The 10,191-nt window shown below is 37.4% G+C and overlaps 1 protein-coding gene across 1 annotated transcript; it reads left to right on the top strand.

Annotated features, from left to right (window-relative positions):
- The first annotated feature begins 2,028 nt into the window (after positions 1-2,028).
- Positions 2,029-5,622, top strand: LOC104967580 (dehydrogenase/reductase SDR family member 11-like). Its single transcript, XM_010797079.1, has 7 exons — positions 2,029-2,301; positions 3,174-3,383; positions 3,639-3,733; positions 4,336-4,465; positions 5,002-5,094; positions 5,177-5,242; positions 5,382-5,622. The coding sequence occupies exons 1-7, from the start codon at positions 2,170-2,172 to the stop codon at positions 5,421-5,423; spliced, it is 768 nt and encodes a 255-aa protein (XP_010795381.1). The 5' UTR covers positions 2,029-2,169; the 3' UTR covers positions 5,424-5,622.
- Positions 5,623-10,191: the final 4,569 nt, after the last annotated feature.

The raw sequence follows: 10,191 nt of genomic DNA, 5'->3' as shown, positions 1-10,191 counted from the left end.
CATTCTGAGCCCATGGGTGAGTCTTTCCATATGGAGTATTTCTCCAACAACTTCCAACCAGTCATTGGCTGCAGGGGGTTCCTCCTGTAGCCATTTCCTGGGCCCAGGAGTTCAAAACTTTTAATCCCTATCTAATCAGATCAGATTTGGATTTTGGGGAGTTCAAAACCAAAAAACAGGATTAGGATCACTTTGATATCCGATCAGATCAGGAAATTCAATCCAAGCTTTAATCTGGATCAAATCTTCAAAACGGGTAGTTCAAACCGACAACACAGGATTGGGATCAGTTTGATCCCAAAAAACTGGATTACCCTGATCCCACCAGAGGGGTGGATTTCCAGTGGATAACCAGAGCAAAATGTACTGTACAATTTATTTTAAAATATGTTTCAATTGAAATAAGATGGCGACTTTTTGTTAACTGAAATAATACACACTTTTTAGCCTTCATGGGAAATACATTTTATTTTTCCCATTTTTGCTCACGTTTGTGGTGGCCTATTTGTTTTTCAACCAAATGTTGATGACATAAATGTTGATGCTCATAAAAGTGTAACAGCAAAGATTGTCAATCAAAAATGTAATTTAGATTAAAGTAAAAATATCTTCAACAAAAAAAAAGTCCATCATCTGTCATCACCTTTCAAATAAAAAAATATAATTAGATATTATAGATGTCTCTGCAATGTGGTCTCTTGTCTTCCTTGTATTATTTTTCATGTCCACTAGATGGCGATCGGTAGGATTAAAGCACTGATATTCAGGATCTAGTCATCTTGAAAAATCGTAATCTGGATCAGGGTGATCCTATCCTGAATTGCTTTGAACACCAGGGACAAAATCTGGCCGATTTGTCTGATCCTGGATCACAAAAAATGGGATTTCAAAATCTGATCGGATCTGATTGAGATTAAAAGTTTTGAACTCCTGGGCCCAGGTGCTCCTTTGAAAACCAGTGCAAACAAGTTATGTGCACCCCTGTTTATATTAACTGATTGTGATACAGTAGATGTGGTTTGAAAACCAGGTTTATTGGGTTTGAAAGTCAATGGCAGGTAGGCCTACACTTTATGCAATAATTGAATCATGCCGAGTCGATGACAGTTGATCATTTGTCCCATGTTGCTCATCAAAGCCAAAAACAAACAGCGCATTAAGTATAAAATAATGAATAACAATGTTTAGGACTTTTTACATGTATTTATCGGCCTGCATAATGGCATTTCAAGGCATCTGTCAGCATCTATTGATATTGAGATTATTTAGATTGTTTTCTCTTTTGTGCATCATATTTTGTGTATGTTTGGATATTATATTAAATGTTAAAACTTTAAATGTTTTGAACGGTAGACAGATTTGAAGGATTTCATGTGCCACAACTGCACAAGAAAGAGAAAGGTCAGAAAAGTTGCATAAATGTACACATACAGTTTTTATACAATATATGTAAATGTGTATAGACATTTATCTTTGTATGTGCAAATTTAGGTCACAATGTACCCTTTGATTGAGATAAGCAATGATAAGACAAGAGACGGCTTTGTGCCAAAGTCAGTCAAATTAAATATGTATTTCAAACTTTATACACACTACATTATTCAAAAATATAAATAGTAAATAAAATAAACGTGCAGAAAATGTATACAGTACATGGATGAAGAGGGTTGCAGTCTAAAATCAAATCAAATGTATGAAAGTGCAGATTACCACCATATTTTTTACGAGCAATAAAACTGCAGGTGCCGAACAGGTGGATCTGTGCCACTGTATGACAAATATGTAACACTATTAGTGGTTTCAGTATGAGTTGAGGTTAAACTAACTGTATCTTTAATAATGATTTTCCTTGTGGGCAAAGTAACAACCGTTTCAGTCGAAATATTGTGTATTTCCAACTCAGAGATTGTTATCTCCATCAAATTGCAACAATTGGTTTATTGTAAATCCTCGAATCCAGGTTGTGCTTCGAAATCCTTCAGTTAGCAGTTCACCTGAACGCATCAGTGACGTAATGACGCAGGCGGAGCTGAAGTACGTCCACTGTGCTGCGTTCACAAGCACCTGGCTGTAGGAGTTCTTGACCGTCTCTATCTCTGCAGCCAAAGCGCGGTGATCCTCTCCTGTCTTTAGTAAGGGGTTTGTGTTTACAGCAGCTGACCGAGAGAGATGGACCGCTGGAGGGGCAGAGTGGCCCTGGTGACCGGGGCCTCGGTGGGGATCGGGGCGGCCATAGCCAAGGAGCTGGTCCGGTGTGGAATGAAAGTGGTGGGCTGTGCCAGGGACGTAGATAAAATACAGGTGCGTTTGCTCTGAACTTCAAAGTGAATTATCCTGAGTAGTACACAACACCGCCAAACTACAAGCGAAACTCAAGTTAGCTGTGAGTTAGTTAGCCACACTTCCAAACACTGTGTTGATATCATGTGCTAAAGTGGAAGTATAACTTTAGAGAGACCTGGAAGTGAATTTAGTAGAAAATGCATTTTATCTTTGAACCTCTTTCCACAAGTTGTTTTGCTCCAGCCATTAGATAATAACATAATATAAAAGTTGTTGTTAGTATTGTAGACTAGGCTAGGGAGTATGGGGGCGTACACATTTGATGTTTTTAAAGAAAGGTTGTGATCAAGTGATACGTAAAAATACAAGGAACTGGCCTCTTATTTTCCTGTAGGTCTAAAAATAAATAAACATAAACATTCTCATCTGTTTCTAATCTTGCTGCCAACTTGGTGTGTTGGCAGCAAGTGTTTATCTCATTGAAAACCTCCTGTGGCTTAATCAAAATGGACAAGTTTAATAGGCTACATTATAGCTGACCTCATAAAATGTTATGAAATAAAACATTGACCTCCAACAGAGGTTTTAACTTTCTAAATGAGGTGTGGGTATAGTGTGGCTTTTGTTTGGGATTTATTATCCCACTTATATGATTAAAGATGAGATGCATCAAAACCTGGATGACTTTGCATCTGAACAACTTCCTGGTAAACAACCTGTAAAAGATGTTCCGGGCTTGGCTCAAGTTTTTTTGAGGCAATAATGTTTTCCCACAAAACAACTGCTCTAAAAAGCACATCAAAGTGTATAAATAAGTATCATGAAGAGACATATTCAAATGACCATCACATGTAAATACAGAGTACATATTTTAATTTTTTGTATTTTAGAACCTCGCAGCTGAGTGTCAAAGCGCAGGCCATAGTGGTGTTTTGGTACCTTTCAAGTGTGACTTGAACAACGAGGAGGAGATTCTGTCCATGTTCGCTGCCATTAAAGATCAGCACAAAGGGGTGGATGTGTGCATCAACAACGCTGGCCTGGCTCACCCAGAGTCGCTGTTACACGGCCAAACCAGCGGCTGGAAGAACATGTTGGATGTAAGTGTTTTTATGTTTAAAATAAATATGGTAAATATAATAAAACATGTGTTTCACCTTAACATTGAGTAGTGAATACTAAAAACATATAGAAATGTCTCCGGCAACTCTGAGTTCACTGATTTATAGTTTTTACATTGGCTTAAAACAGGTAAATTCTGTTGGCATCTTGTTTTCCGCTTCTTAACACTAGAGGCCATGATCCGGAAGCTAGTAATGTCTTTACTTGTTCGTTTTCTGCTTGACGTCTTGCAGGTGAACGTTCTTGCCTTGTGTATCTGCTCCCGTGAAACGTATCAGTCAATGAAAGAAAGAAATGTTGACGATGGGCACATCATTAACTTAAACAGGTAAACGTTTATTTATTTCCTTTGATATTTGCAGCTGTGGAATTCCCCTTCAAATGTTAACTAACGTTACTCAATAGAGTTATTACCACAAATACATCACCCATTTTTTAAACTGACTACGGCTGCAACCAACAATTCTATTCAATACCGATTAATTCGCCAATTATTTCATACCATTTGGTTTGTCAAATGTAATAAAATAGTGAGTCACAATATCCTGATGCCTAAGGTGACACTTCATATATTTTGCTGTGGTCAACCAGCAGTCTTTGCAACACCTAACGTTATTCAGTTCACTATCAAATAAGACAAAGACAATTTTCAAACACAGATACTTTTGGTGTTTTTGCTTGAGAAATGACTTCAACAATGAAGATTTGATCATTTTTTTAAATAGTTGCAGCCCTAAACCTAATAGAGTTTAGTGTCTCACGCATTGTCTGGCAATTCTTAGTCAAACGTGGCTTTTTATAGAACGACTTACAAATACATTTTTGGGGATTTTGGAACATTCCCATGTACAAGACTTATATCAGTAAATATAGTTAAGTTGCTGTCCTGGTTAACCCTTTGTATAACTCGTATATCCTCTTCTGTTGCAGCATGAGCGGACATCGTGTAGTCCACAGTACTGATGTACATTTCTACAGCTCCACCAAGTTCGCTGTGACAGCTTTGACCGAGGGCCTGAGGCAGGAGCTGCGTGAGGCCAACACCCACATCAGAGCCACAGTAAGAGATACTCCAAAGTACTTTTTAATCAGATTTACACACCCTGCCAGTGTTGGGAACGTTCAGAAATGTAATAAGTAATGTCACTATTTTAATGACTTGTTACTTAAGAGATTGTTTTACTTCTCTAACAAATGTTTCAAACTAAGCAAAGCTGAAAAGTCCTTATACCATCAACCTCACTTTTATTAAATGTTCCCCATTTAAGTTGAATTAAGATTGAAGCAGAGTTCCCTAATGATTATAATATTTCGAACTATACATTTCTTACCAAAAATAATATATATGGATGTAACTTATTTTGAATCACCAACAATTTAATTTACTGTTATGATTCCAATAACATTATTTTTGTAATTTAATAACATAACTATGTTCGTAGCTGTACAGTATTTATGTTAAATGTGTTTAAAAAGTGAAAATACACCATCATTATCAAGAACACTTGAGTCAATTAAGTAAATGTGCCAGATTTAACATCATTTTTATTATTTCAGGATTTTCTTTAATAGCTGATGATTTCCTCTTGTTTTTAGTGCATTTCTCCTGGGGTGGTGGAGACTCAATTTGCTCCGAGGCTCTACAGCGAAAATGCTGATAAAGCTGCTGCTTCTTACACAAAATTTAAGGTAGAAATATTATTCCTACTTTCCCAAAGTATTGTTGTTTTATCTTTTTAGCATATTTATAAATGTTTCACTTCTCTTACAGGCTTTGGAAGCAATAGATGTTGCTAACTCGGTTACATACGTCCTGAGCGCCCCTCCCCATGTGCAGGTACAGTATGTGATTCCGTGTCGATATTTGACAGCCTCGATAGTGTCTCTAATGTTATCACTCATGTTTTTACCTTTGCTCTTGGTCATGTTTTGTTACCTTACCCATGATGGGACTACCTTTATGTCTTTTCTTTCAGATTGGAGACATTCAGATGCGACCTGTGGAGCAGGTGTTGTAGTGCTGTGACAGCTGAGACACATTCTTCATCTCACTGGTTTACTACCATCATTTTATTTGATCATGGAACAGATTGGGTTTAGAAGTTTGTACACTAATTTTGCACTTAATAAAATGTCTGATTTGAAGATTAATGTTGCACTCCAAATGTATTGGCACAGATTTGGATTTTTAGTTTGACAGTAAACCTATATCACAAAGATACAAGAATAGCAACACGCAGCATAAAACTGTTTGAAAAGATAAAATGTCACAAGCATGTGTAACAGTAAAGAACACAGTTTACTGACTTCAATGATCCTCTTACTTCACCTCAAGCACATCCATCAGGTACACATTTTTTTGTACAGTACTATTTTGTTTTTAACCATAAGCCTACAAAACAGAATTACCCTTCTTTCAATCTCAGCTGTACTTTCTGTTAAGTGCTAATTTTGCAAATATTGGAGCGCTATACAATGATGTGACCAGAGTCAACTACACTTGCTCAGCATCAGCATTTTATCATTGTGATTAGTTTAAGAGAACCTTTGGGCCAAGTACAGCACTGTAAAGTTTATCAATAAATGAATGATTCAATAACAAAGTCTGCCTGAATCATATATTAGACCTATTCTGCATTTATTCACAATCATATTACACTTAGCACAGCCATATATTATACAAACAGACAGCTAAGGGCTGGGGTCGGGACATTTCTCTGCTGTAGATAAGGAATTTCCTCCCTAATAGGTGTTGATGTTACAAAATGTTTTGGTATCAATATTAATCATTTACTAAATATATCTTTCAACTTCTGTTGATTAAAATCTGTTTCTTTTGACTTTGTACATTAACCTCGATTACAGAATTTATGCGAAGAGGGTTGCATCACATGTCAACATTCAGGAAGTACTTGGTTGTCTGATAAGGTGCGGTCCCTTTAACACAATTTATCTTTTTACAATTCTTATCAGCATGGTTATAATTGTCATAAAAAGAAACATAAGTTCCCATACTTCATTCCAACAAGGATTTGTAAACGAAATATGATACAAACTTTAGTACATGTTTCTGTGCTTAACTTGACTGTAAATATTGGATGACACTTTATACTTCACTACATGTTAAAACACTTTTACTGCACACCATTATTCTGACAGCTATAGTAGTTACATTTACGATAAGGATTTGAAATAGTCCTTTATTTAATAAGAAACTGCTAAACAGTTAATGACAACATTAATATTGAAACTCTTTTTACATGTTATGCATTACTAATATTATTTCAATAACCTATACATAACATAACACCCTGAATGGTGCCATTTTGTACTTTTACTTGAATAATTTAATTGCATTTGCTGCCAATAGTTATGTACTTATGCACTTCAGACAGAGGATGTTGATACAGGACTGTCTCAGAAAATTAGAATATTGTGATAAAGTTCTTTATTTTCTGTAATGCAATTAAAAAAAACAAAAATGTCATACATTCTGGATTCATTACAAATCAACTGAAATATTGCAAGCCTTTTATTATTTTAATATTGCTGATTATGGCATACAGCTTAAGAAAACTCAAATATCCTATCTCTAAATATTAGAATATCATGAAAAAGTATACTAGTAGGGTGTTCAACGAATCACTTGAATCGTCTAATTAACTCGAAACACCTGCAAGGGTTTCCTGAGCCTTGAAAAACACTCAGCTTGGTTCAGTAAACTAAATCACAAGTATGGGGAAGACTGCTGATCTGACTGCTGTCCAGAGGACCGTCATTGACACCCTCCATCAGGAGGGTAAGACACAAAAAGAAATTTCTCAAAGAGCAAGCTGTTCACAGAGTGCAGTTTCAAAGCACATCCACAAAAAGTCTGTTGGAAGGGGGAAATGTGACAGGAAACGCTGCACAACCAAGAGAGATGACCGCAGCCTTAACAGCATTGTGAAGAAGAGTCGCTTCCAGAATTTGGGGGAGCTTCAAAGACAGTGGACTGAAGCTGGAGTCCAGGTATCAAAAGTCACTGTTCACAGACGTGTCCGGGAAATGGGCTACAATAGCCGTATTCCCATGGTCAAGCCACTTCTGAACTCAAGACAACGGAAGAGGCGTCTGACTTGGGCTAAGGAAAAGAAGCACTGTACAGTTGCACAGTGGTCCAAAGTCCTCTTTTCAGACGAAAGCAAGTTTTGTATTTCATTTGGAAGTCAAGGCGCCAGAGTCTGGAGAAAGGCTGGAGAGGAGCAAAATCCAAGTTGCTTGAAATCCAGTGTGAAGTTCCCACAGTCAGCGATGGTTTGGGGAGCCATGTCAGCTGCTGGTGTTGGTCCACTGTGTTTCATCAAGCCCAGAGTAAATGCAGCTGTGTACCAAGAGATTTTAGAGCACTACATGCTTCCGTCTGCTGAAAAGCTCTATGGAGATGAGGAATTCATTTTCCAGCATGATCTGGCACCTGCCCACAGTGCCAAAACCACCAGTAAGTGGTGTACTGACCATGGCATTACTGTCCTCGATTGGCCTGCAAATTCCCCTGACCTGAACCCCATAGAGAATATGTGGGGTATTGTGAAGAAGAAGCTGAAAGACACCAGACCCAACAATGCTAATGAGCTAAAGGCCGCTATTGAAGCATCCTGGGCATCCATAACACCTCAGCAATGCCACAGGCTGATTGCCTCCATGCCACGCCGCATTGATGCAGTAATCCGTGCAAAAGGATTCCCAACCAAGTACTGAGTGCATTAATGGACATTTTCACATGTTTGATTGTGTTTTGCTGTTATAAATCTTTTTTTTTACTTGGTCTGAGGAACTATTCTAATTTTTTGAGATAGGATTTTTGAGTTTTCTTAAGCTGTATGCCATAATCAGCAATATTAAAATAATAAAAGGCTTGCAATATTTCAGTTGATTTGTAATGAATCCAGAATGTATGACATTTTTGTTTTTTTAATTGCATTACAGAAAATAAAGAACTTTATCACAATATTCTAATTTTCTGAGACAGTCCTGTACATGTGTTGTGTATGGGTGGTGTTGAAGGATTTCCTATTGTATTTTCTGAGATTTAGATATGATCTGCAATAATGCACAAACCTTTCACAGACAGAATGAGGGTGGATTTCAATTGAGCAGCACAACTTGACAAATATCCTTTCAGGATTGTCCACTAGAGGTCACAAACACAATATTATTACATGCGTGCAGGATGGATATGTCATGGTGGGGCTCAAACGTTTACCTTAACAGCAGAAGTCTGTTGGATTCACATTCACAGTTACTCTGTTGTTTATGCTATAGTGCTAATACAACTAAAACCTATTAAAATAATCTTCAGGACAACTCAGATCAAACTTCATGGGTTCTTTAAAATATGCATTAACCAAATAATCCAGTTCATTTAACCACATAGAGGGGAAGGCAGAGAGGCCTTAACATTAATCATTTTTTCTTCCAATACGTCCTCCTTTATTTTCTCTACAACACGAGACACATTAGCCTCTTCTTCCATAATATACAAAAAAAAGAAAGACGAGGATCAATTGTAAGATTGTTTTCACAGGTGTAATGGAAACCTCTGGAGCATGGAGTCGAAACACGATGAGGCACGGGAGAGCTGGAACTCCATGGCAAACACTGAAGGTTTATTTGAAGTTACGGCCGGAGAATTGACAAAGACATTTGCTGTAGCTATGAAGGGACACAGCGTTTGGCCAACCAACTCTGAAGATCTCTCACCCAGTCCCATGAAATTAGCTGGTTCTGAGAGAAGAATCAACATTCTGCATAACAAGATAAAACAGGCAGGTCACTATAACACCTCTATCAGCTGACGCCAACAGCCAGGAATAAGGAGACAAAACACAGAGAGCACCCCAAGGTCGCAAGCCTGTGTACAGCAAGGGCAGTAGAAACTGATAAACTAGGTCAAAGTTATGGGCCTAGGAAAATATGAGTAAATGCATTATAAGCCACGTTACTAGCATCACTTTGGCCTGTCAGTCCACCACTTTGCTCCAGACTGAAGTATCTCTTTCTGTGTTTCTGCCTGTAGAGAGATGCCAGTGAGTATCCTGCCCAGTCTCGAGGACGCAGGAAAGCCAAGCTTTGCTGGTAACTGCCAACCAAAACCCACACACCTTTCTGATGGTAATGATCATCCTTTTACCCAAAGCCTTCATTTGTATACACACACACGATAGAAAAAGCACTTGGCTGGCTGTTTCATGACAAGGCTGCAGTTTTTCGCTCCCAAACAGAAAATGTGTAACAGAGAAATGGAGGCTAGTCTTCGCCACAATCAGCTGCCAGGAATAGAATAATGATTACTGGGCTTTTATATGATAATAGGATATCAAACAAATAAGCAGAGTTGCTGTATTGTACTCTTAAAGTTAAGACAATGTTCTTTTTACATTTTTGTGAGATATTTGCATTAAAATGTATCACATCAATGTTCAACATTTTATATTTAAAATAAACAACTTCTTAAGTCCTTGAATTCCTTTACTCCCGCAACATTGTTGCCCACATTTGCTGTTATTTAAACCTCCAAATACACTTCAAGAAATATATTTTTGAACAGTCAAATAGATTTATTCAATGTCCATTACTTAATACATTCAATGTTAATCTGCAAAAATCTTTGTTTATTTCGATTTTAAGTTGCTTTAAATTTCAATCAATCAATGTTTATTTATATAGCCCAATATCACAAATGTTACATTGGTCTCAGTGGACTTCACAGTTTGTACAGAATATCAGTATGACAATACGACACCC

The sequence above is a fragment of the Notothenia coriiceps genome, unplaced genomic scaffold (genome assembly GCF_000735185.1).
Source record: "Notothenia coriiceps isolate Sejong01 unplaced genomic scaffold, NC01 NC01_scaffold00037479, whole genome shotgun sequence".
Classification (NCBI taxonomy): domain Eukaryota; kingdom Metazoa; phylum Chordata; class Actinopteri; order Perciformes; family Nototheniidae; genus Notothenia; species Notothenia coriiceps.
The sequence above is the reverse complement of the archived record's forward strand: the minus strand, read 5'-3'. Positions and strand labels throughout refer to the sequence as shown.